At 39.0% G+C, this 27,776-nt stretch overlaps 1 protein-coding gene across 2 annotated transcripts in view; it reads right to left on the bottom strand.

Annotated features, from left to right (window-relative positions):
- The window catches only part of LOC147166959 (contactin-4-like), a 141,329-nt gene extending 113,867 nt beyond the window's left edge, over window positions 1-27,462 (bottom strand). For both annotated transcript variants that reach the window (XM_086087419.1, XM_086087420.1), the window contains exons 1-2: window positions 27,046-27,462; window positions 10,212-10,349 (exon numbers count right to left, since the gene is read on the bottom strand). In XM_086087419.1, coding sequence (XP_085943545.1) covers window positions 10,212-10,266 — 55 coding nt within the window. In that variant the 5' untranslated portion in view covers window positions 10,267-10,349; window positions 27,046-27,462. The remainder of the gene's footprint in view (window positions 1-10,211; window positions 10,350-27,045) is intronic.
- Between the last annotated feature and the right edge of the window lie 314 nt (window positions 27,463-27,776).

Below are 27,776 nucleotides of genomic sequence, written 5' to 3'. Positions count from 1 at the left end.
CCTGACAAAGCCAAACCCACTTTCTTGAACAAAATAAAGTTGGTCTGCTCACTCAGCCATTGAAAGCAATTCCAGCCTGGCTCAAAACGAACCATGCAATCAAATCAGTTTATTTGCTGTGACGTATTCTTTGTGAGTAACAGTCTTCAAAATCTTCAATTCTTTATTTTTTTTTCACACTAATCATTTTTACCGCAACGACTGTCTTTCTTTGAGTAGCCATGTTGAATTTACCCCGTATCCTCCCACCGCTACAGTTTACTCCCGGACTTACATATGAATATTATACATTTCATATTTTACTACTCTTTCACACATACGTCCAACTTTTATGACATCATGTCTGTTTTTGCTGATTGGATCTTTTTAATGTCTGTTTGCCCCACCTCAGAAATGCGTTTAATGCAGACTGTGACCTGACTCATCCGCTGGTTACAGCGATTAGTCTGGTTTCCAGGCTAGTACAGGATGTACCCTACCACTCATCAAAAAGGGATGCAGAAAATAGATGGACAGATTTATCATCCATCACCCATTACTAAAATGTCGCAAAAGTCATCTTACTGCTAAATTACAATCTTGAATGTAATGCTGAGCATGAAAATGTGTTTTAAGATAACTGTCCTGTCATTTTTTTTTCTCAAACAGCCTCAGATGTGTGCTTTTAATTTCCCTCAACTAGCATCATCCTACCATTATCCACCTTGCAATTTTCAAGAATAGTGCAGTATGTACAATCCTGGATAATGTGCACACACAGCATGTTATTCACATTAATTGTTGATTTCTTAGACAGCAGAGAGGGGGAGGGGAAGGGGAGAGGGGCTGTGTCACAAAACGAGTTTTAAATTTCAGACTTCACATATACATAGCTTGTTGTGTGCTAGTTGTACACGTGCACAATAACAAGGATGATTTTATTCCAAGCCGCCATGAATAAAACATGTAGATATGCATATGAAAGGGAAGTGTTGACAAAGCAAAACAAGACAAACAAAGATGTAGGGCCGGTAGAAAAGCAAGAGGTGAGGCCTTTCTCTTGAACCTGCTCTGAATGTGTAACACTGCCAATTAGCCAGGTCTCGACAGGAAGGCCATCTGGGGACGTCTCTTACCCCCCACTCTTCCTGACATAATTGCTTCTCCTGAGGAAGAGCAGGTGAGTGCACCTTGAGATGTCGAGACATGCTTTTCAGTTTTAGGAACTAAACCTGAGCTCTTACTAATGCTGCCATCAAGCAGATTTCAACCCTAATGGAAGGTAATTATAAGATGGGGACACATGTTTAAATTAGGGATGTTCAATACCACTCTTTAAGTAATACCTACAGTAATTTTAATGTGAAAAAAAGAAATTTCCTTCTGACAGAGATGATGATTCATCTGTGTCAAACTGCCACAGGAGGACTGTTTTTGTTTTCGTTTTTACACCTGTATCAATGGCTCCTATACCTTAAAGGCACAGTGTGTAATATTTTGTGCCATCTAGTGGTGAACTAATAGAATGTAACAATTTAGAAGCATGCGCACCAGACAGACAGATCACACTTTATATACAAAAAAAAATTACGCTGGTGTGACTGAACATATTTTTTTGCATCCTGATCTATAGAATCAGCTGTGATGGATGACGGGAACATCTAAAAGCGGTAGGACTCTGACCCTCGAGGACTAAGAGTGAGAAAGCCTGCCTTAAAATATCAGCCTGATACTAATACCTGGTATCGGTACTCACCTATCCCAAGTTTAATTGCTGAAGAGTCGAATTATCAATATGTAGCTTTATAATAGTTTTGTATGCTGTTGTATAATTTTTTTTTTATAATAAACGTGTAAACATGTTTTTGGGAGTGAAGGACAAAGTGTTGAACGTTTTTACACATTTTTGGCTTTGAATGAGTTAATGAAATGTGACAGATGGGTCAGTTTGGAGGTGTTGTTGTCCAATGCCCTGCAGGGTTTGGAGCCTTGGGGTCTGCCCAACTGGCAGCATGGCTCAGGTGGCCTGACACTGGCAGGTTCACTACGGGCTGTTCACCCAGTGGAATGACAGAGGTCAATGTTCATCCTGTCACTGTAAAATGGCCTGAAGAGATCAGGACGCAGCCATGAGAAGAGACCATGGACATATCAGGCCATCTGACATGCACATCAACCTACGAAATGCCCTTCATGGGTAGTGAGCACGATGATGCGTACACATCATGAGCGCATCATTTTTTGATAGCACTTCTTGAAAAATTCAGGAGCGCTGCTGTTGCGCTAGACAGGCAAAAGGCCAATGTACTGTATGCTCACCACAATATAACAAGATAATCATCATCATTATTGAAATGATCTTTTTTAAATGTAGAATCTGTGAAAATGTTTCCTCCATCTCTTTGAATGCATTAGCTGTCCTCGCTCCTTTTTTTTCCCAATTTGATGCTATTCTTGCATAAGGAGGAGATTGCAGATGCCCACTAAAAGCAAATAATATTACATTCATATCGAGGCTATGTTTATATGACGACAATCTGAAATAAAGACACAAAAGTGGCGTCTTGTCTCCACTTTTCATTTCGCGTTTATCAGACAAAATATGCGTCCCTATGGTGACGCATGTTTATAACGCCGCCATGTACATGCACATGCATATATCTACCTTCATCTCGGATCTGCACCCTACGTTAATAATCTGCGCTGTGAAAAACAAAATGATGGCTAATAAAAAAAAACTCCTGTTGGGTTAGCAGTAGTGATGGCAAAATGAAGCTTCATGAAGCATTTGCGATATTATTTGACTCCTCTAGATGGCACTCATGATTCAAAGATGCAATGCAAATGTAATCCATTTCCATTGCACTTGCCTTTATCTTTAAACCAAGAGCACCATCTAGAGGAGTCAAAAAATATCGCAAATGCTTCATGAAGCTTCATTTTGCCATCACTAGTTAGCAGGCAGAGCACCTTGAAGGGCCGACGGATTGGATGTACTGTATAGTCAGACATGTTTGTTAACTTTTTTTGTGCTGGCACATGCATGTGACATAAATGCATATGTGACCTGAGCAGTTTTGTGTGTTGGGCCATGTACTTTGTATATGGGAATGCAACATACTCAACTTTTCCACTCTGGAGGATTGTGTCAAATGTTTGCGGATTCAAGCCCTCAAAAGGCCATCACCGTCGAAGCCAGTGGTTCTCAACCCCGGTCCTCGAGCACCCCTATCCAGCCTGTTTTCCATGTTTCGCTCAGCTAATCAGCAAGCCTGATAACAATTCTCAGCTGTGTTGGCTGAGGGTGACATGAAAAACTGGCTGTATAGGGAGGGGTACTTGAGATTGTCATTTGAATCACATTGTTGGTTAGCTACATAGTTTGCAGGATTAAAATGATATACATAACCTATTACCAAATTTCCACAAAACCTGTAGAGGCACATGTTCGAGTACAATCAAGGAACAAAAAAACAACAGACACATGTGTTTAGGAACGTCTGCCCTGAAGGTGATTCTTCAACACACGAAACTACACCAAATGCTTATACTGATTAATGACAGACTGCTGGTAATACGTTGTAACTATACAATACCCAAAAGCCAGTCTAAAATAGCTTCAACACATTATAAACAACTAGACATAGAAAGTCTACACACCCCTGTCCAAATGGCAGGTGTACTGTTTATGAGACCAAGATGAATTCTTTCAAAACCTTTTCCACCATTAATGAGTCCTGTACTTTAAAGAGTCCACATTAAATCACTTTAACATCTGTAATATCTGTGGCATTATATTAACCAATGTATAGTTTAAAACAAAAATTAATTGACTAGCTTAAAAAAAAATGCTAATAGCATCTCACAAATAATATCTAAAAAACCAAACCAAAGGCAGGTGACACATAATCTCGGTATTGAATGATTCTTAATAAAAATAATTTTACATGCAGGTATTTGCAATATTTCTTTGTGTTTACATTAGATCTCTGCTATGACCTCTACACTGGTCTTCTTTTCCTTGTGATGACAGTAGGCTTGCAGGGGTGCACACTTTCCCCTCGCTAAGGGCAAACTGTGACTCACTCAGCGTGTCCAGTGTTGGAGCGACACATGGCTAAAAGGCTGCACAATTCCCCCAGCTATACAGCATGTATTTCTCATCATTAGTGCTCTCCCAGCCACTGTGTAAATCTGCAGATCACAGAGCCATTTCCATGACATCTTAGTCTAATTAAATGTTAGGGAAGATACCAAAATTGAGTCAAGGAGTCAATCTCCGTCCCTTTTTGTTCTCTACCACACACGCTATCATATGCACTACTAGGTTTACAGGTTTAGGTTACAGTGTCTGAATATTCAAGTAAAATTGTACAATATTCCATGAGCAGTTTGTTTTCCACCAGGCTTCCCAGAGCAAGGTTTTGTAAAAAGGACTCATGAGATTCTAGCGAGGATGTGATGGAGGTGTTTGTTGACTAAAACTCTTTAGAAGGATGTATTCCATATGTGTTTTGGGATTGTTTTTTGTTTTGTTTTTTTCCTCTAAGACAAAGACTTTTGTTTGTGAACTTATTTTGCATCTCTCACGTTGTACAGTATAGTGCTCTTTTGATTTAATACTAGGGATGTTCGATACCACTTTTTTTTTCATACCGATATCAGTACGAGTACTCAACTCTTTAGTCACAGATACTGATTCCAAGTACCGATAGCAGTACTATTTTTTGATACATGAGATTCTAGCTAAGTAGATAATATATCATTTTAAAGAAATACCTATAGCATATATTCCAATATAGCATTTTTCCTTAAAATTGCATGACATTAATGACAATTCTATTTTCTTCTAATTACAGATATCTTAAAATAAGGCTGGTATCTGCACTGATACTCGCCTATCGATCCACATTTAATTTCAATTTGCTTACTATTCTATTTGCCTTATTAAAGTTGTGTCATACTCTAACTCCTAAACTACTAATTTAATTCAAACATCAAATTAATATATTAAATATTATGAGGACACGCCTCCAACAGGCTTCTTTTGCTCTTCTTTTGAATGTGAAAGTCTCGTGAAGGTTGAGGTAAATGAAAAATTTTCCAAAACTAGAAAAGATGCACTAGACACATCAACTATTCCAGTAAACTTTCTATTCAAATACATTTTTCTCTTTTCAGAGTTGCTGTAAGCTCGCTGAATATTTGGAAAGATAACAATATATCATGAATGGATTCAATGTGCCAAGAATGAAAAGAAAGGCTGCACAAATGGCACATCCTTCCTTGAAAATGCTACGATAGATAGTTCTGTTTCACCTCATTTGTAATTCACTGGGCTGGCACTCATCTTCTTTGGATAGGACTCTGATGTATGGCAAATGGTGTTGCAGCAAGGATCCTTTTCACAATCACTGACCAAAGCTATTTTAACACTAAAACACCATCTTGAACAATTATATTACTCCATACCTCAACTGTTTGTTTTTTTCTTTCTGGATGCAATTGGCCAGTAATTAAACAGTTCAAAGAATTAAGTTATTCACATTAAAAAATACAACAACTGGAAGACAGCAACTTTGCCTTTTAGAAAGAATGTCCTAAACATATTTTGCTTACTGGGTATTAAGTAAGGCTAGAGTTTAAACTCACCCATTTTACTGTTTGTGCTAGTGTTTCTCATATTTGAGTTTGAAATTAACCAATTTTCAAGGTGTTTCTGCTGGAAAAGTCAGTTCATTAAATATGCAATGGCTAGATGCTCCAGAAATCTCAAGCTGAATATACAATAACATGAGTCATTGTTTTTAGCACATTGTTGAAACGAACTTTTGGGGTGCCCATATAAAAATGAGAACAACGTTTAACATCGCTGTCATCTGATTGGCCAACAGATGAAGGCGTTTTTAAGAGCGGTAATGTCACTACCATTTGGTTGGCCAGTGAATGTTTGCACTTCTGAGTACAGTTTTCGTCCAAAGAAGACAAGACAAAGATTTTAACTTTTAAAGTGTAACTCAACAAGAAATCAGTCTCTTGCTTTACCCCTCACTAATATTTGAAAACGGTTGGACCGTTGAGATTGACAATGGGGAGAGGGTGAAAACAACAGTGAAAACTATTTTCTAAATAATTCCTATACCACGACAAGCTATGGTAAATAAACTAACCAAATGCTATGCTAATAAATCACTAACCTGAAAATCGGTATAAAGATGTTTGCAAACGCTACTACTTGCTAAGACGTGTGAGACTGAGTGAGTGACTACATTACGCTGTGCGGCATGGATCAGGGGTAGAGTGGTTGTCTCACAACCCAGAGGTTGTGGGTTCAATCCCATGCCATTTTGATCCCATCAAAGTATCCTTGAGCAAGATACTGAACCTCCAGTTGCTCCTGATGCTGTGTCATCAGTGAATGCATAGTCGACTGTAGAGGGCTATATAAATTAACTTTCATTTTCCGAGTGACATAGTAAATCACTTCTCGTCCAATGAGGAGACAAACAGCCAAATTGTGTTTAACCTTAAGATGGAGTCAGACACATGGTTTTTGCCCCAAATTTAAGCTTTTAACAAACATGCACTAAAATGTCAAAATAATGGCCAATACATGTAGACAGCATTAGTAGACACCCATTTAAACAGTTTATCAGCAAAAAAGAGTTTCGACAAAAATAGCCTCTTTTTTTTGTTTTTGCAATATTCACTCTTCTAAGAAATTACAAAGCTTAAAATGCATCCATTGACAGCATTCACTGTAGTAAATCAATATGCATATTTTTCACACATTATTTGTTCCAAAGGTTCAATGATGATGGAACCTATACCTGCTGATGTGATTCAACTTGATATAATTTGTAAAAGATAAAAACATCCATTATGTTATTATCAATGTCAGTGTGACCTCATGACACAAGGGTGAAGCCGTAATTTAACTGAATTTAAATAACAACAATTGAGATAACTCAGAAATTCTATGCACCTGTTTTCTATGCCAGTAATCTGCATTGGGTGGTGGTAACTAGTTGTTCATTTATTATGGGCCTGCTAAGCGGAGCAAGCAGCAGCGAAGCTGCTGCTTGCGGAGCAAGCAGGCACATATTACTATCCACCCTAGAAAAGGGTTTATTATTATGGGCCTGCTAAGCGGAGCAAGCAGCAGCGAAGCTGCTGCTTGCGGAGCAAGCAGGCACATATTACTATCCTAGAAAAGGGGTTTATTTTTTTTATTTTTATATTATCTTCCAGCGACTTTTCCGCAAGAATAGGGGCCGTACCGTAGATCGCACCGCGACAAATAAGGTATCAAACGATGCGGCTCGATTTGACTCGCTGCGCTATTATTTTTATAAGAATTCCCAGTTACCATGGCGACGCTATTCCCAAAAAACTCCCAAATAAAGTCCCATAGGAATGAATGGGAATCCGAAAGAGATCAACTCCAATCAAGCACCTTTTTCAAAGACACGCTGCGCGCGCATACATTAACCGACCGATATGAAAATTAGCTCATTTTGTTGGAATTTTTGTCATCTTTAGCTCAGTGTCAAAAAAAAAATTAAGGAATGAAAGCTCTCCCCCCTGTGCGGGTTCAAAGACAGTGAGTGTAATCGCCACTCTGATATGCAATTAAGGCTTCAGTGACGGGAACCAAAAAATCTTATTTCCAAAAGTTTCACTTCAACTCGTCACCATGGCCACAATCTTTGCTCACTAGACATCAAATTCGCACATTTTGTAGCCACAAGCCTCTGCTTTCTGAAAAACTAAGTTTTTTTTGGCTAAGGTGTCATTTAGTACCTTTATTTTCACTTTAAGCGAGGAGAAGTCGGACTTTGGCGCCTATCTCCTCCATGTTAATTTCGCCGTTTTTTCCCTCTTCATTTTCGATCAATCATACGTTTTCAACCTGCTCTCATTTGGTCATTTTTCATCCGATTAAAAAACTGAGAACATGCTCGCGTTCCCCAAACCCTTGCCGTTCTAACGAGCCATGTCTGGAATCTGCATCTTTAACCGTTAAGTCGCGAGAGGCTTTTGTTTGAGGTGAGCGTATTCCTATACAAATCAATGGAGTGTTGGTGCGTGACGTCTCCTCACAACTTAAAATCAAATGTGTGTGCGTGAATGTGCATGTTTTGTAAAGGGGCAGTGAGATACTGTTAATTATGGTAGATTCCACATTTCTTGACCGATTTCAATGGTTTGAATTTTAAACTGTTCAGCTCATTGAAATGTTACTTAAAATCAAATGTGTGTGCGTGAATGTGCATGTTTCTTAAAGGGGCAGTAAGATACTTTATTTGATCTTGATTATGGTTAACTTGCACATTTCTTGAGCGATTTCAATGGTTGAAATTTTAAACTGTTCAGCTCATTAAAATGTTAGTTAAAATCAAATGTGTGTGCGTGAATGTGCATGTTTCTTAAAGGGGCAGTAATACTTTTAGTAGATTATAACTTCCACATTTCTTGAGCGATTTCAACGGTTTAAATTTTAAACTGTTCAGCTCATTGAAAAGAGTTGCAAGAGTTAGCAGGCCCATTCAAAATTTCCGCGGGAATTTTTCTAGTTTTTCTTCCATATATTATCTTCCACCGACTTTTCCGCAAAAATGCGGCCCGAACCGTACATCGCACCGGGACAAATGAGGTATCAAACGATGCGGCTCGCTCTGACTCGCTGCGCTATTATTTTTCTAAGAATTCCCAGTTACCATGGCGACGCTATTCCCAAAAAACTCCCAAATAAAGTCCCATAGGAATGAATGGGAATCCGAAAGAGATCAACTCCAATCAAGCACCTTTTTCAAAGACACGCTGCGCGCGCATACATTAACCGACCGATATGAAAATTAGCTCATTTTGTTGGAATTTTTGTCATCTTTAGCTCAGTGTCAAAAAAAATTTTAAGGAATGAAAGCTCTCCCCCCTGTGAGGGTTCAAAGACAGTGAGCAAAGGGGAAAAGTCGCCTATTTAGAGTGTGACTAATTAAGGCTTCAGTGACGGGAACCAAAAAATCTATTTCCAAAAGTTTCACTTCAACTCGTCACCATGGCCACAATCTTTGCTCACTAGACATCAAATTCGCACATTTTGTAGCCACAAGCCTCTGCTTTCTGAAGAACTAAGTTTTATTTGGCTACGGTGTCATTTAGTACCTTTATTTTCACTTTAAGCGAGGAGAAGTCGGACTTTGACGCCTATCTCCTCCATGTTAATTTCGCCGTTTTTTCCCTCTTCATTTTCGATCAATCATAAGTTTTCAACCTGCTCTCATTTGGTCATTTTTCATCCGATTAAAAAACTGAGAACATGCTCGCGTTCCCCAAACCCTTGCCGTTCTAACGAGCCATTTCTGGAATCTGCATCTTCAACCGTTAAGTCGCGAGAGGCTTTTGTTTGAGGTGAGCGTAATCCCATACAAATCAATGGAGTGTTGGTGCGTGACGTCTCCTCACAACTTAAAATCAAATGTGTGTGCGTGAATGTGCATGTTTTGTAAAGGGGCAGTGAGATACTGTTAATTATGGTAGATTCCACATTTCTTGACCGATTTCAATGGTTTGAATTTTAAACTGTTCAGCTCATTGAAATGTTAGTTAAAATCAAATGTGTGTGCGTGAATGTGCATGTTTCTTAAAGGGGCAGTAACATACTGTTGATTATGGTAGATTCCACATTTCTTGAGCGATTTCAATGGTTTAAATTTTAAACTGTTCAGCTCATTGAAATGTTGGTTAAAATAAATTGTGTGTGCGTGAATGTGCATATTTCTTAAAGGGACAGTAAGATACTTTATTTGATCTTGATTATGGTTAACTTTTACATTTCTTGAGCGATTTCAATGGTTTAAATTTTAAACTGTTCAGCTCATTGAAATGTTGGTTAAAATCCAATGTGTGTGCGTGAATGTGCATGTTTCTTAAAGGGGCAGTAATACTTTTAGTTGATTATAACTTCCACATTTCTTGAGCGATTTCAACGGTTGAAATTTTAAACTGCTCATTGAAAAGAGTTGCAAGAGTTAGCAGGCCCATTCAAAATTTCCGCGGGAATTTTTCTAGTTTTTATTTTTATTGAATTGCTCTATGAAGCAATTTGTCCCAAAATATCTTTACAATAGCATTTTAAATGATATCAACTGGCCCAAATACATGAAAACACAACTTGCAATTCACAAAGGCAGCTTTGGCATGCATCAAAAGTTGTTAATGAGATACATTACCTGCAAGGCACCCCATGAGTGACTGCAGCACCAGGAGTTTCCATAGTAACGTCATCTTCAATTTTAAAGGGTCAAGGTAGTCTCACGTCCAGTCACAAATGTACGGAATCCAATTTGCAATTTTGTTGCAGTATCAATCTACAGACAAAATAGACAAATGTTATGAGTAAGATGATAACATGATATATTGCATTAGTCAAACTATGAAAATGAGAAATTATTGACATTAAACAAAGAGTAATACTGTACATACTGTTCATCATGAATGTAAATAATTTTCAGTTGGTACAATGTATTTGTCAATGTTATATTTCTATCACAAACAGAGTGGATGGAATATGAAAGCAAACTATCATATTTGCTCAATACGTAACTCTTGAAACGGATATCTGTCAGTTTTTCATATTGTTTGTGGTGTCGTTTTTTTGTTTGTAATAAAGAATATGGAATAAGACATTATCGAGTACATTGCTCCAAGACAAGAAATAAAAATAAATAAAAACCAAAAAGTTTAAATATATTGCATAATTTCTTAACATAAACATATGTGTATGAGAGAATATGTTAATTGAGTTTGCCCTTAAAGACAAAAATAAGATGATGTATATATGGTACATATTTTTTCATGGTTATTCCACCCCTGATAACATTCACCAGAGAAAACACAAACACAGAGTGAGATCAAAACAACCCTCCGTAAAACACTTACTAAAAGTACCAGGAATTATTTGAATGTGCCATTAATCATTAATTATATATTCTGCACCTTTCAGCTCAGACCTCCATCCACCTCTACAAAAGATGCCTTTTATCTTCATACATCATTAAGAGGCTTGTCAGAGTCAGTCTTTGGTACATGAATGGTGCAGGGCAGTGACTTACTCCTCGAGAGCATTTTTACGCATATTAAAGTGCGTCTGATAAAAGGAATGAGCTCGAGGCCAAGCTAAATAATGACTCTTTAGTAAGTGAACAAAACCCGGTAATTTTATACGTTAGGTCAGTGCAAAACGTTTAGGAAGATGATGATGAGATGGAAACAAAACCTGTGGCAATGTTATATGCTCACAAAGGCAACATCCCCAAAAAATAAAATAAAACGTAATGTTGAAATGTAATGTTGGATGACTTTATTTATTTTTTATCATCCCTTAAAACTCAGCGGCAGGTGCATTCATTCAATCCTCTATTTCGAGTACAAGCATGGGAGACAGAATTTAGGAAAAACATTGTTAACTCATCCATGTATCTTTACGAGTGCTGTCTTGATCAAATTGTGGTTGTTTCTTTCAGACAACAATAGTTGTACTACGCAAAGCCTCTGTGAAAGAGTTTTCCCCTCTTAACCAGTTCACTACAAAGAGCTGCAGCTGAAATGCCCCATGGCGAGTGGAAGCACAATATGAGACCATTTTCTACAACTGAAAAAACAAACCCCACTTTAGTCCATTTTACTCAGCTTTCTTAAAAACTTGATAAACTGTACCCTTTTCTTAACATAATGGCACCTGGTACTTATTATTTATTCATGCCCAGTTACCTGCACTGCTGCTCAGTCTTACTATTTTGTGTTCTACTACTCACTCTATTCTCTAAATCCAGGATTTACCGATTGCAGGGGAAAAAAATCTATTGTATTAAATTCTAGTGGGACTAAAAATCTCAAAATGAAAGTATCTTGGGGTCTTTTTCATGATTACGAGTAAGGAGTGAATGGAGCATGAGATGGACAGGTGGATTGGTGTTGCATCTGCAGTGTTGCAGACTCTACACATCAGTCTGTTGTGCTGAAAAAGGAGCTGAGCCAAAAGGCGAAGCTCTTGATTTACCGCTTGAGCTACATTCCTCACCTACGCTCACAAGATGTGTGTCGGGACCAAAAGAACAAGATCACGGATACAAGCAGCCAAAATGGCTTTCCTCCGCAGGGTGTCTGGCCCTCAGAGATATGGGGAGAAGCTCGGTCATCCAGAGAAGAGCTCCTGTTCCACCGCATTGAGAGGAGCCAGATGAGGTGGCTCGGGCATGTGGCGAGGATGCCTCCTGGATGCCTCCCTGGGGAAGTGTTCCGGGCAGTTCCCACAGGGAGGACAACCCAGTACATGCTGGAGAGACTATTTTCATTTGGCTGGCCTGAGAACGTCTCAGGGTTTCCTCAGAAAAGGTGGATGAAGGGGCCAAGGGAGAGGAAAGTCTGGGCTTCCCTGCTAAAGTTGTTGCACCCACGCCCGAATCGCATAAGCGTAAAAAAATGATGGCTGGATGGAACAAGATGAGACCTCTATTTGAGTTGAGGCCATAATCACTTGGGGCCACTATTGTACAGTCCACTGTACAGTAGAGGTATCAAAAGTGTACTGACAAAAATTAATAAATAAACAAAATTTCTGAATCCAGGAATCAAGCCCCTCAATTTGGCCTTTAAAATCGCTTGCAAAATTTATCTCATCCTAAAAACAGTTAATCACAAAAACAAAACAAATATAACCTCTATATTTATTTATTTTGTTTGAAAAGAGTGCTTGCTATTTTGAAACAGACCAAATGACTCTACTACTCCAAATGTGTCACATTACAACCTGTTAGGGTAAACCATTTGGTAAGACCTCTGACCAGTGTCGTACCTGAACGCGTCATGTGTCGTGTCTTTGGGCAAGGCACTTTACACGAATTGCTTCCAGTGCTACTCACACTGGTGTATGAATGGTGCGAATGTTTGGTGGTGGTTGGAGGGGCCGTAGGCACACACTGGCCGCCACGGCTCCGTCAGCCTGCTGCAGGTCAGATGCTGCTACTAAAGTAGTTTACCACCACCAGAGTTCAAATCTGTGAGTGCATGAATAATGTATAATTTGTGAAGCATCTTTGAGCGCTATAGAAATCTGCTGCATTATTGTTATTATTAAAAAGGTATTATTCGGCGACCCCGGCCACTACCAGTTACACGACCCATGCATCATCAAAATACAAAGGTGATTGGTGGGAAAAAAAAGATACAAACAAAAAACGCAATGATGTATACAGATAGAATGCACAGCATCCCCTCTCCAACTGACTCGACACATTAGGTATCCTCCTAAGAGGAGCGTGAGATGCTGTGACTATCGTGAGACCTGCAGCGAGAACGGGAATACCCAACATGGCGGCGCCCTGCTGCTAAAATAAAACTAGCTCTATTTTGCTAAACCAAATCCGAATTTAACCACCATATAACTTGGCTTCTCTCTTCTCTTTTTCATATGGCAAATTTGGTATACCACCCAGCGTGGAGGACCTTGAACGTTTCATTGACGGACACTTTTACAACTGCGCGATGGAGGATCCTTTTCACGAGAAACCTTCCAAGAAGAGAAAAAATGACTGATCGACGGACACGGACGATCTAGCTACTACGGACGTCTCGGTCAGTATGCTGGACTCCATAAACAAAAAACTACATGTCCTCTGCCTCATCCGTGAGGACGTCTAGGAATTAAAGGTGAGTTTGGAATTCGTCGGCCAACAGGTATGGGACCTCGATCGAGATAATGCCGAGTTACGTTCTTCACTCGCGGCTGTTTTAGCCGAGTTGGAGACGATTAAAAAGGATAATAAAACGCTAAAAGAAACAGTTTTGGATGTCCAATCCCGTAGCATGCGGGAGAATTTAATATTCAGAGCTTAAAAGGACCCCTTCCGTGATGAATGACCAATTCCCAAGAGAGATTAATGAGCGGCGAAAGGTATTGTTTGCCATAATGAGACAGAACAGGCAGGAGGGTAAACGGACTACGATGGTATGATAAGCATATACATCAATGGGCAACTATTCCGGAACCCCAACTCCACTCCTTGGCTGTTCTAATTGGCATTGGTGGAACTGAACTTTGTTTAATTATTAGATGTATACACATATATTTGGTTATAAAACCTAAAATATGAATACTTATTATGTATAGGCTATATTATAAATCTAATATTAATACATAACTATATCTAAAACATATTTAAACAAAAATCTCACTTAGGTTACCATTTATTGGTGCATTGTTATATGTTTAACCCCCACATCAATTTCCTTTACATCCACTTCCCACCCCATTTTTTTCACTGTCATATTTACTTACACGTCACCTCTCCCATTCACACAAATCACATAAACCACCTAACTACTCTGATTCCATCCTATAACATGTCAATATTCACAAGCGGCTTATACAGTTATACACACACGCCTGAGTTTATATTGTCTGTATGCATACATTAGCAGTGGTTTCCTGGAATGTGTGTGGCGCTCGCTCCACGGGCAAGAAGAATAACAATTTTACAACATCTTTCAAAATTAAAAGCAGATATTTGTCTCCTACAAGAAACCCACCTACAAAAATCAGAAGAAATATTATTTATTGACAGGAATTTCAGTCAAGTATACTCTGCCTCTTATAACAGTTGACAAAGAGGAGTCTGTATACTCATACATAAGAATTTATTATTTACTCTAAATAATACAGTAACAGACCAAGAGGGCCGATTATTATTCAGGTAACTATATTTAATAAAGTATATACATTTGGTAATTTTTTTGCCCCTAATAATGTTGATCCGGCCTTTTTCTCTCATTTAGCAGCGAATTCTACTATTATTATTGGAGGAGACTTTAACGCAGTATTAAATCCATTAATTGATTGTTCTAATAATACGACATGTATAAGGTGATTACAATCCGCTAAAGTAATAAGGTAATATATTGACGATTTTGGCCTCATCGACAGCTGGAGACTTAAAAACCTGACTAAGAAGGAATTTACCTTATTTTCCGTGGTGCACCGGTCTTTTTCAATAATTGATTTTTTCCTTACATATAATTCTATTGCTGATAAAATTGGTACAAAAATACATCCTATTATTATTAGGGACCAGTTTTCCTCACCCTAAAAGTTTATTATACCTTTAAACCATCCCCGACATGGCGTTTTAACATCTCACTGCTAAATGATGCAGAGTTTGACAATATTATAAGAAAAGAGTGGGGAGACTTTCTGGAAATAAATGACTCTCCAAACTGAGGTAAAATTATATCATATTCATCTTATAAAAAGAAACAGGAGCAAAAATTTGAAAAAAACCTGGAAGATAAAATTAAACAACTGATGGATGAGTATGTAATAAACCCAAACAATCAAATATGGACTGACTTACAAAATACAAAAATACAGTTAGACGATATGTTATCCAAAAAGACAGAGTTTATAATACAACAACTTTGAATAAAATTACAAATCAAGTACATTTCTTGCAAACCAACTTCAACGCAATCAGGAAAAATCTCTTATAACGGCTATTAAAGGGACAATCAACCACACCAGCATCTACCGAAACTAAAACACAATCTGCTTCTTCCTCTGGTCGCTGAATCCGTGGAGTCTGATGTCTGTGGATCTCACTCTGCTTTATTTATCCTTCCTTCCTCTCTTTAGTCTTTCTTTTGGACTCTTGAGATTTCGCTAATTTGTTGGAATGTGTATGGGGTTGGTGAAAGATTCTGGTATGTAACACTGCGTGTAGTCGGTGGTGTCTGGTCGGCGCTGGATTTCACTTTTCTGTCTTTTTTTTTAATCACTCCTCGGGTCTCCTGACAACTTCACGACTCTATCGGGATTCTGAAGTATTCAGTTTAGGTGAAGGGTATGGGATTTTTAATAGGTTTCAGGTGAATTAATGAGCACAAACTCACACGCATGCTCATATGAACACACGCACATAGTCACGCACAAAAAAAAGAGAAAGAGGGAGAGCAATGATGATGACATGTTGAAGTTTACCAAATGAACAATACAGAGCTCTCTCTCAAAAAAAAAAAGGCATCATCCCATAATATTCAAGAATTTTATGAGAAAGTCAGTAGGTTAGCACATCCGCCTCCCAGTGCAGAGGACCTGAGATCGAGTCCGGGCTTTGGCCTTCCTGGGTGGAGTTTGCATGTTCTCCTTGTGCTTGTGGGGGTTTTCTCCAGGTACTCCACTGTCCTCCCACATTCCAAAGACATGCATGGCAGGTTAATTGAGTGCTCCAAATTGTCCATAAGTGTGATTGTGAGTGTAAATGGTTGTTCGTCACTGTGTGCCCTGTGATTGGCTGGCAACCAGTTCAGGGTGTACCCCACCCACTCCCTGAAGCCAGCTGGGATAGGCTCCAGCCCCCCGCGACCCTTGTGAGGACAAGCAGTTAAGAGGATGGATGGAAGTATGGCTGATACTTTTTGTAAAACTATCTACAAACCGATGTGGTGCTCCGAAAGGTGAGATTGACTTTAATTGAAATATTAACCTCGAGTTTCCTCAATTTAATGAATCAATCAATTATTTAAGGTAATAACTAATTGACCCAATTTGCAGGTGGAAACGATGATCAAATGCCAGAGGGTAACAGCTCACACGAAATATTGGAGGAGGAAAAAAAAAACAGAACTATGATTTTGTTCATTTTTGAAATGGTGAACTTAGTCAAAAAAACAAAATCAATTATGAACTATGAACTGAACTACTTCATTTTAAAATATGTGAGCTGAACTTGTAGCTGGCCAACGTTCATTTCCATTGGCCAGGCAATTTTTTAGCATGTCGTCACTGTCCTGTCATTTACATCCATTTTTGTCACCTTTAACATTTTTATTTTAATGGGATGAAACTTAATGCAGACATCCCCCCCAAAAAAAATTTAGATTAAAAAAAAAGACAAATACTATACTAATTTTTAAGGGGAAATCTAATTTATGCTTCTTGCATGCCATACAGAGAAACAGACCACACACAGGCATGCAAAAAGCAATGTCAGTGGTGGGGCGCACAAAACAGTATTTCAACTTTTAGCTGCATTGGGTGATATTCAGTGGTTTGGTCAACAGCAGTCAAGACGAGCATCTCTCCAACAGCAAGTTGCAATTGATTTTTGTCCGCACTCAACCCCATAACCTTCCAATCCAAAGCTTTTACAGTTCAGTTACAGCTACTCGTTTTTTTTCCCCTAGGAAACTGATGTTAAACTAAATTGTAAATAGACATAAGGTCGCCGCATTCAACATAGCAAATCTTTCCATTGCTAAAAAGACATTGCAATTCCATTAACAGATCAATTCTGGCTTCTGATGGCAAAAAAATCTTAAATATATCTACATACTGTATACACAGGCAGAAGAAAGGGGACTTGAGTTAGGACGGAATTCATGAAAATTGTGCACTTCTAGAAAAGTTTTTCATTTTTGGCAAGGTGTTGTGTATCGGCCTAAGGTTTTAAAAAAATCCCTGGATACAAGTTGGGGTGACCCCCTAGTGGCTGGTATGCATACAATCCAAAATGGGCCCCCAATTTAAAGAGAAAAGGTTATATCTCAGCTTTTCTGATATATTGTTCTTATTTTACTTTTTTTTTATGTTAAATCTATTATCACAGCCATGTTTAGCTAAAATGAACTATCAATGTATTTGGAAAAAGTCACATTGACATTTTACTCAGAGCCCTAGATTCATATTATTCATATTTTTTGGAACCTAACCCCAGCGGAGAACAAGGGAACACTGTATTTTTAAAAACCTTAGGCCCACACCTAACATCGTTCCAAAAATTTTAAACTTTTCCAAAAGTGCACAATCTTCATCATTTTGCACGGACTCTCTCCTAGCTTTTATGACATCACTATTGTACAGCTCTTTTACATAATACCACCCAACAATGGCACCTAAGATGGACGAAGGCATCCGGCTGCTGCACTACGTGTCACTTTTACGTCAAGGACACAAAGTAAGAAGGACTGCAGCACTAGCATTGTTTAGCATCAACTAACAACTGTTATCTTCTAATCATGAGCAGATAAACAAATTTTTGGCCAAATAGTTGGCTAGTCAACACTTCAATGGGCCAGCTGAAGGTGCCCAGGAGTCATGCCATGAGTGACTTCCCACTTCCCACCATATTTCTATAATTATCTCCTCCCGCACTGGAAAGCACTATTCCTGCATAGTGCAGTACATTAAAAATGGGAGGAGTGTAAGGCTACAGGGCAGTGCTAACCTGTAGCTTACACCTTGACCTAAATCACAGCCCCCCAAAGCATGTACAGAGTATGCATGTAGTGCATTAAAAACAGCGGGAGATAGGTGGGGCAAACCCGAGGGAGACAGGGAGTCAAAGCCCAACCCATAATGAGTGTTTGTAACACATTAACATTGTAAGACAGGCAGGGCAGAAGAGCGGAGCAGCTGGACCAGGTACCAGCACAATTATGCTGAAAGTCCATATTAAAAGTCAACTGTCATTGGCTCAGCAGTTTGTGGAGCAAGGTGAGGGTTGGTGCGCTGCATCAGACAGACCCAACCCTAACATTACTCATTTCACCATGGCAAGAAATGTGCTATTTATGTTTTTTTTTATCTTGACTGTACTGAATGTACTTTTTTCAAGAATAATTTTCTTTTAACTCTTTGACTGCCATAAACGTTATAAAACGTTTAGCATAAACCTAGGGAAGGGCGCCGAGGACGTTAAAAGACGTCCCCTATGTTTTTTTTTTTTTTTTTCAAAAACGGGTGCAGGAAAGCCTTGGGCAGCTGTGCTGAAAGTATCAGGCAGATATGATTAGTCAAAGACTCGTTTTGGCCCCTAGAGGGCAGCGATGACTCTCTTTGCACAAGGTTGGATGGGCCGCCCACCGTGGGCGTCAGTAGAAGACGTGAGGCGGAGCTAGAGTGTTGAGGAGACATGGCTGAATAAGCCCACAATGGCTGCCCAAGCAACCGGTTGCAAGCAGCTCACGCTTGAGCATTTTTTTCAAAGACGGAAAGCATCAATCAATACTAAAAAGCGCATTGATGTCAACGATGATGATGACTCCGAGCTCTACGCCAAAGTTGGAAGCTTTGGCGTGACTGTTATGAACACGTAGTAAGCCTCACCGGCTAAGCGCGGCTAGCGCGGCTAGCGCTGCTAAGGCCGGAAAACGCGCACAATAGCCGGCCGGGTACTTCTACACAATCGGACATTCGATCGGGCGATGGAGAGTTGGCATCGACCAATGCAGATTGATGATGATGATGATGATGACTCCGAGCTCTACGCCAAAGTTGGAAGCTTTGGCGTGACTGTTATGAACACGTAGTAAGCCTCACCGGCTAAGCGCGGCTAGCGCGGCTAGCGCTGCTAAGGCCGGAAAACGCGCACAATAGCCGGCCGGGTACTTCTACACAATCGGACATTCGATCGGGCGATGGAGAGTTGGCATCGACCAATGCAGATTGATGATGATGATGATGATGACTCCGAGCTCTACGCCAAAGTTGGAAGCTTTGGCGTGACTGTTATGAACACGTAGTAAGCCTCACCGGCTAAGCGCGGCTAGCGCGGCTAGCGCTGCTAAGGCCGGAAAACGCGCACAATAGCCGGCCGGGTACTTCTGCACAAGCGGACATTCGATCGGACAATGAAGAGTACCCCGAGTCCAATGCATATTCATCGGAGGAGCGGGTACAGTCTGATCACGGAGAAGACACTGTTTCTGGACTACGATGCCACCATGAATGGAGTGGATAAAATGGATCAGAACATCTCCTACCACCCGGTATAGCAACTGAAGGACACGGGGAAGCGAGACGTAACGAAACCGTAGCATGATCCTGATATTAGACTTGATGACACACTGCAGTATATACTTGCTATTCCCCGGAAAAAAACGGCCTGCAAGAAAGTGGCGCACGCGAAGAGGCAATCTGTTGTGCAAATGCTGTTGCGTCTCTTTGCACGCAGGAGAGTGTTACAAAAAGAAAAACTGTCGTTGAAACATCCACATATTTGTAAATAGCACCACAGTTGCACACATTTGTAAATAGTTTGCCAAATTGTTGTCAAATTGTTACACTGTTGAATGTAAATAAACGTATTTTGCTATCAAAAAACACTTTTTCATTCTTGGTGGTAGTGTTTTATAGAAGTAAAGCACTATTTAGGTGTTTGTGGCATCATTCATGGACAAAAAGAAGTGTAAAATTCACTAGAATGCATGAAATAATATCGTTTCACTAAAAGCTTGATTTCTCCATATTTTGGTCCAAAACAGGCGAAATTGGGTCAAACTAACCATTTTCTATTGTTGATTACTAAAGAACGGAATAAGGTAGAAACAAACTTTTTTTTCTGATGAAAGATGAAAGTCCAATCTTTCATTTGGTAGTACGTGTGTTTCCATAGTCCAAACAGAACATTTTCTGTGGACCTTGAAAGATCAGTCAAAATGCTTAAATCGGCTGGCACTGGCGGCATCCCTTTTCTGAAAACGTCTGGCAGTCAAAGAGTTAAATACAAATAAAAAGACAATATTTTGTGCGGCACTGACACTGTGAAAAAGATTGTTGATCAAGCACAATTCGAAGTGAATCATGGCACCAAGTGAAAGCCTTATAAGTCCAATTTTAAGTAATACAGAAAATAAGGTTCTTGCATGTGATGTGGGGGAGAGAAAATAAATATTGTTCTGTTGTGACAGCGGTGTAAAAAAAATGTGTTGAGTGGTAAGGCCATTTTTGCTGTGAGTGTCATAGATAGAAATAAACAGTAGCAATATGTGTGCAGTCACCACTGCAGATAATTGTTTGCAAAACCACATTTTTTTAAATTTACAGTCAAATGTTTTGGGTTCAAATATGTATGAGTTTGCATGTACTGCATTTTTTTTTCCTACGCTCCAAGACTTATAAGCTTGATTGAAGACTCTGGGGTGTGAATATAAGTGTGAATGGTTGCTTGTTAAATATTTCTTATTGCCGGGAGTTGTCAAACCGAATTTTTATCCTTCAAATCTTTCATTTCACAAGCACTACACTGGTTGAGAAGGGTCAATGTTTGTGACCCTGCCCCAAGCTCTGCTGACTAAATGCAGACTACTGCCCCCTGCTAACACTAACCTGTCATTTCAATGACATCAAATCTAAGAGAAATAATAAAATGTCAGTATTTCATCAATACAAAAAAATTGCCCCATGTTGAGATCTCAAGTACTGTTACAACACACATTTGAATATATCTAAATACCACATTTATAATAACACAGCACACTAGTAGTGGTGCAACAGATCATCATTTATCCTTGGTCGGTTTGGATCAAGCCCCACGGTTTGGATCAAGGACAATCTGCGGATTGATTGGTGGGAAAAAAAGAAGAAGTGCGCATTTACACAAAAGAAATATGATCAGTCCACATTCACTATAATAGCAGCAGAGGAAGTTGAAAACCTTTGTGGATCACGTAAATCGCATGTATGGGAGCATTTTGGCAGCAAACATACTCAACGTAACATGCCGCCTAAGTTAAGACTAAATTCAAAATAAAGTTCACCAAATAATACATTGACGGCGATGCAAATAGCCTTAGTATAATTTTACTTGGCGTGGCGTGATGGCTAGCTTGACTCCCCTTTTAGACGTTTAGGATTTCTTTATCGTAGTTTTGATTGACATTAAAGTTGCGACAACCATAACACAAAAACGCTATCCCAAACTCATATTCAATCACTAATTTTGGATGCTAAGAAACGGCTAATTAATTACGCCGCCATTGTATGATATGGCAGAAGTCTCAGATGTAAGTGGCTAGCAGCTAGCTGTTAGTATTATCAACGAGTGCCTGGCTGGCAACAGTTTGACATTTGTGGTTTGCTTTGTTTACTTTTTTTTCTTTTGTTTTTTTCAATATTATGGACCTAGGCTACTTTTTAATTCACTTTCATGTTTAAGGAATAGAATGTGCCTTAAATTGCACTTTGAGGTCTTTTAATTAGAAACAAAAAAAGAAGACAAATAGAAATGTGTCTTTATTTATTTTATAAAACACTTTTGCAGATTAAAAAAGAAAAACATTCGATTCAAAATGTCAAACATAACCGTTTAGATTTTAGGAAATCAACTTTAAGACATTAATACCTTGTTATTTTATACATGGACCATGTATAAAATAGGAATGTTTCTGGCTCATATTGCACTTAAAGTTGTGTTCCTAAATCCTAAATGGCTATATTAGACATTTTGAATAGTTTTTTTTTTTTATGGAAAATTGTTTTACAAAATAAATGAAGACAAACTACTATTTTTCTTTTTTTTGCTGATCCGAAAAACGATCCGATCCGTGACTCAAATCCGTGATCTGATCGTGACTTTTGTTATCCGTTGCACCACTACAGTGCACAGAAATGTTTTCATAATTGCGTGACTGGACTACAATTACTACTATGTGAATCTTTCGAGTGTAATCTATAGGAATCCATTGCGTGTATCCTACGTGGGAAACAATAAAACTGCAACCCTTTGCTCATGAGCCTGTGACCTGCCTGCCCTTAGATGACTAATTTGTGACTCACATGTAGTAAAACATTTAGGTCAGGCATTAACATATTCTGGGAAAATCATCCAGTTTTCCATAGCTACATTTGAGTCTATATACTACTACCAATACTGATGAACACATGATTCTGTGTTTTAGTCCCCAGAGTCAGCGTCGCAGTTCATCTTCAGAGCCGAGGCTTCATCTATCCAAGTCTTATTATGTACTTACTCCTCATATGCAGTGGTATTCCCAGTCTCCAATTGACTGCAGTGGTGCATCTACTGAGCCACGAGTATTCTTAAAACCCTGCAACAGCCAAAGCTACTCATTAATCAAAAATATGTTTTTTTTTCTTTAGATGCCAGCCAACTATCAGCCCACTCCTCTGCACACCAATCCACCAGTCTTCTACTTTGGCGTCTCCAGTCTTGCCTGCCCCTATCTAATAATCTCCTTAAGAGCCCCTGGTTCAAATCCTAAAGTCACGGTCCCGTGTTACATTTAACCCTGTAGCATTCCAACGTTTGGTTTCTCTAAATCTTATGTACTGGTTTACAAATTTAATGGAGTCTGCCTTTCACATGGTTGTACATTTCCATAACCTCAGCACTATAAAACTAAAAGATCTAAACTTATGACTTCTGAAGTATGTATCTGATTAAGCCTGACAAAGTTATTTTGGGGCAAAAACAATTTCCCTGCAGGAAGAAGAATTATTTCTATTCTTTGAAGTCATTTGTCTTTTAACCTTGATTAAGGCAAAGATAATAAACACGCCTGTGGAGATCCCCGTGTTATCTATTGCTTTTACCGCATTAAAGGGGGGAGTCAAACTGCCTCAATATTTACTGTGTCTCTGATCCAAAATGAACAGAAGAAAAAAAATCAAGTAATGTATAGCACATCATCATAAACAACCATGAAACATGTCTTCTGATGTGTTTTTCTTTTCTATGTGGAATGAAGATGTTAGCAGACCATATATTAATCAAATTAATAATGCAGCAGTTTCAGAAGCCTGAATCCCACTTCTGAAGCTGGTTGCTGTGGGACTCGTTATTAAGCGCTCAATTAAAGCCATTGATAAGGACATAACAGCGTGCAACAATGTTTGTATTGAAATATATATATATGAGCTCAGTCCATCTGTGTAGACTAGAAAAACACTCCACTGCTTTGTAACCAAGCCTAATAAAGCATCTTAAGGCAATGGTATTGTACTAATATGATTAGTTTACAAATGGGGCATTTACAAAGCCAGTGAGATGAAATAGGCGGAAAATTGTCCTTACACAATGAGATGACTTGAATATTTTTCTTATCAAAACAAATAAATAGTATGAGGTAATTCTCACAGGGAAGGTGTTTTATCCCCTAACACATCATAGCAGATGGTGAATGGAACATTTTCATGCTAACACGTTTTGTTTTCGTCTTTGTAGAATTGAGAAGTCTAGTCAAGGCAATAGTGTATTTATTGTCAAGCACCACTTTGCAGAGGTAGTAATGTAGGAAAGCTAATTATGTAGTTAATTGGAATTTTGAACATATTCAAAACTTTCATGCAACAAGAAAAACTGTTTGCGACCATTAAAACGGTTGGCAAAATATATTTGCACCTTGAACTGCAACCCTGGAAACACATGCAAACGTTTGCCACTCAGTGGTATATGGTACTCTTATTTTTGTCATTTTCCTTAGTAAAAGTTATATAGTTATATTTAATTTCCACTTTCATCTGAGGGAAAGATGCCGTGAATGCACCAATTTGTGTTTTCAGCCAGCGGTGTAAACAATGGAGGAAGGATAGGGGCTCATCTCGTTTTGCTATTTAGTATTTTATTTGCTTTATGTTTCTGTATGTGGCATTACATTCCGATCAAGTATGCTCAACACTATTACTCTACTCTGGAGAAGAGACAATCGTGAGTGAACAGAAACAATAGAAACCAGCCCCACCACATCAGTCGCCACGCAGCGGAAACGTCCACGTCAAAATCATTCAATAGAAATGCAGTGTACTGCATTGGAGCTAAAACACACAATGGCAGAATGTTCGAGTGGAGGAGCCCTTTAGACTGTCGAGCACTACCATCGGTTCCCTGCTTTGAAAGAACACATTAGGTTAGCTGTTAGGACCGAGCTAGGTTGCTACAGCTCTCCAATATGGCACTTTCAAACCCCTGTAAGAGCCAAGAGCCGAATGGACGCCATCTTGACAGTTGGAGTGACCCCAAGCCAACTTGATCTTTAGATGTGAGTCATATCTTTTTCAGCAACTCCAGAAATAGCTCGTAAGGGTTAAAGTGTAACACATGGATGTGTTATTTCTGGTTCGCTTGCAGTAAAGCGGCGTCACTCTAGAATGGACATCCAAGAAATTAACAATATAAAAGTGTTCAATGTTGTATAAAGGAGTCACTATAACACAATTTAGCAGTAATAAATTAAATAATAGATCATTCATATATTTGTGAGGACTGGCATCAAGTTGTATTTTACAATTTAAAAAATGTGTAGAAGTTCGCAAGTTACTTCATGTTAAAAATTAGATAGCTCTTAATATGAAAATAACACAATAATATTTTCTGGTTCGTTTGCAGAAAAGTTGCATCATTTTACAATGCGCATCATGAATTTGTCTTTTTTATTTTACAAACACAAAGTATTTATGTCAAGTGAATTCCATAAAGACTACACATATCTTAATTTTTGTAAAAATAAGTAGCCTATTTACAGTATTTATCCATCCATCCATCCATTTTCTTAACCGCTTGTCCTCACACTCAGGGGTGCTGTAGCCTATCCCAGCTGGCTTCGGGCAGTAGGCGGAGTACAGTATTTATGTTAAGTGAAAACAACAAAGACTACTATATTAGTTTTGTTTATATATATATTTATATATATATATATATATATATATATATATATGTTCTGTTCCATAAAACTCTTATTAAAAACAATGCTGTTAAAAGTGCATTTCCAAAAAACAACAACAACAAAAACATATTGGCAAAACCGGTTGTCATGCTCATGTTGAGGAAGTGTTGCAAAAAAAGTAACTTGAAATCGAACTTACTTTTATAACCAAGCAATCAGTAAAGAATATAAATTACTTTTAAAATCAAGCAAACAGTAAAACATCTAAGTTATTTTACCAAGGTAATTGTAGCAACACTGGTGCTAATTTAAATTAAATGTAATAAGAGGTGCAGAATCAGTCTCAACTAACTAATTTAAAATAGTACAATGTTCTAAGATCTCCCATTCCCATAAATAAAAAAAACTAACTTTACAAACTAATATAATGAACTCATCCATTACCTCCATTTTCTCTATATTGTTTGTCCTTGATATGGTTGTATAGGAGAGCTGGAGCCCAACCCAGCTGACTTTAAGGTGTGGTACACACTGGACTGGTTGCTAGCCAATCGCAGAGCACATACTTAAATAATAAATAAATAAATAAATAAATAAATAAATTCACAATCAATCAATTAAATTGGAGAAACATTAGTCAAATGCTTAGAGACACAGCCCCTATGTCGTTTAGCTCTGATCATGATCTGACTTTACACTATAATCTTTATTGCTATATTCAAAATGTAGTGTTATCCAAATCTTATAAGACAATATTATTTGTTTCAATTTTAATTCAGTGAGTGCATGTATGCAACAGATTGCACTGTTACTGCAGTTCATCTGTTAGCCATGACTTCCACAGATCATCTTGAATGAACACAATAAGCTCATTATCCAAATACTTTACTGGTGTGTACTGTGCGGGCTCACAAATGCATCGTTGACAAAACTGGAGATTTAGCTCCATGAAGTGTAGAATTGTTTTTGTTTTTATGTCAATGAGAATTTTACACTGAATTTCTAGACTTCAGTGCAAATGTATTCCTGGGTCTGAAACACTTTGTAAAAGTCAAATATTAAGGTTCCAGAATAACTGTCTTCAACTATTCCTCCAAACTGTGTGTTCGAATACAAGCAATGTCAAAAACGAGGGTGGGTAAACCCTCTTCTTTGCAGGGATGGATCATTGATGACATCTGGACTATAGACCACACACACGATTGATATTAGGGCTCAAATTCACTCCTGTGTAATCCCACTCTATCCTGGACCAGACTGGTTGCAGTAAAGTAGTCAACAGCGGCAGGAATACAATCTGAAAATCTGCAGGGATTATAATAGGGTGGGTCTACTGTGAGGGATTACTAAACATCTGCACTGGGCGCAGATTACTTCCCCCCCTTAACTTCTAACATGATAGTTTCTGAATAAAGTGGATGGGCATAGCTATCAGATCAGCAGCAAGTGAAATTCAGACAAGGGAATCATGTCTGCAACCTCCCCCGAAGAGTTCTAGATCTCTTATTTAACATATTATTTTTTTTTACTTCAAATGACACCATGCTTTTCTGAATGAAGTTGATGACGACACACGACTATGATGACTACAAAAGAAAATATTTCACCAACCTGTTTTGTGCTAATTTCGCGCGGGAATTAACAGCATGTATTTAATCCGTATTCGCTGCCGTGCGCCACAATGATCCGTGACTTGTGCGCTGATCCTCTTTCTTCTGCGTGTGCGCTTACATTTGACAGGCTGTGCGGCTCTGTGTGACAGCACTACTGTGTGTCTCCATCCCGCAGCCTCCCTCTCCGTCAGTATCTCCCAGTGTTCTCCTGGAAAAGTGAAGTCTCAGTTGTCCTTACTGCTCAATGCGCCGAGGGGTCGACCTCCCTCCTAGCGTGCGGAAGCGGAGCGGGTCGCACGATGGCGGCCGGTGGGCTCGGGGAAGAGAGAGCCCTGTTTTGTTGAGTCTCCCCGGACCAGCCTCTCAATGTGTCGGCCATCCAAGCGGAACAGACTCCCTCCCCTTCTCTCACACGCCTCCCTCTACTCGTCGCCTCCCCCTGTTGATGCTGGGATGCAGGCTCGAGTTGGTCATGGACCAATTTCTGGATGCCTTGTCGGTGGCGTGTATATAGAGGGAAAAAAGGTGAGGCACAAACCAATTAGGTACCGGGTATAAGCCTATGCACCATTCTCTCTTAGTGTCTGGGTTCATCATTGTACCACATAACTGTACTCAGGGGCGGAATTACCCACGGGGTACCGGGGCTGGTCCGGAGCCAGAGCCGGTCAGCAGAGCCACCGAAAAAATAAAAAAACAAAAACGAAATAGGAACAACGCATAGATCGG

The sequence above is a fragment of the Leptonotus elevatus genome, chromosome 10 (assembly GCF_054856555.1).
Source record: "Leptonotus elevatus isolate MCC_2025b chromosome 10, RoL_Lele_1.0, whole genome shotgun sequence".
Taxonomy (NCBI): Eukaryota; Metazoa; Chordata; class Actinopteri; order Syngnathiformes; family Syngnathidae; genus Leptonotus; species Leptonotus elevatus.
Note: the sequence above shows the minus strand (reverse complement) of the source record. Positions and strands in the feature narration are given on the sequence as shown.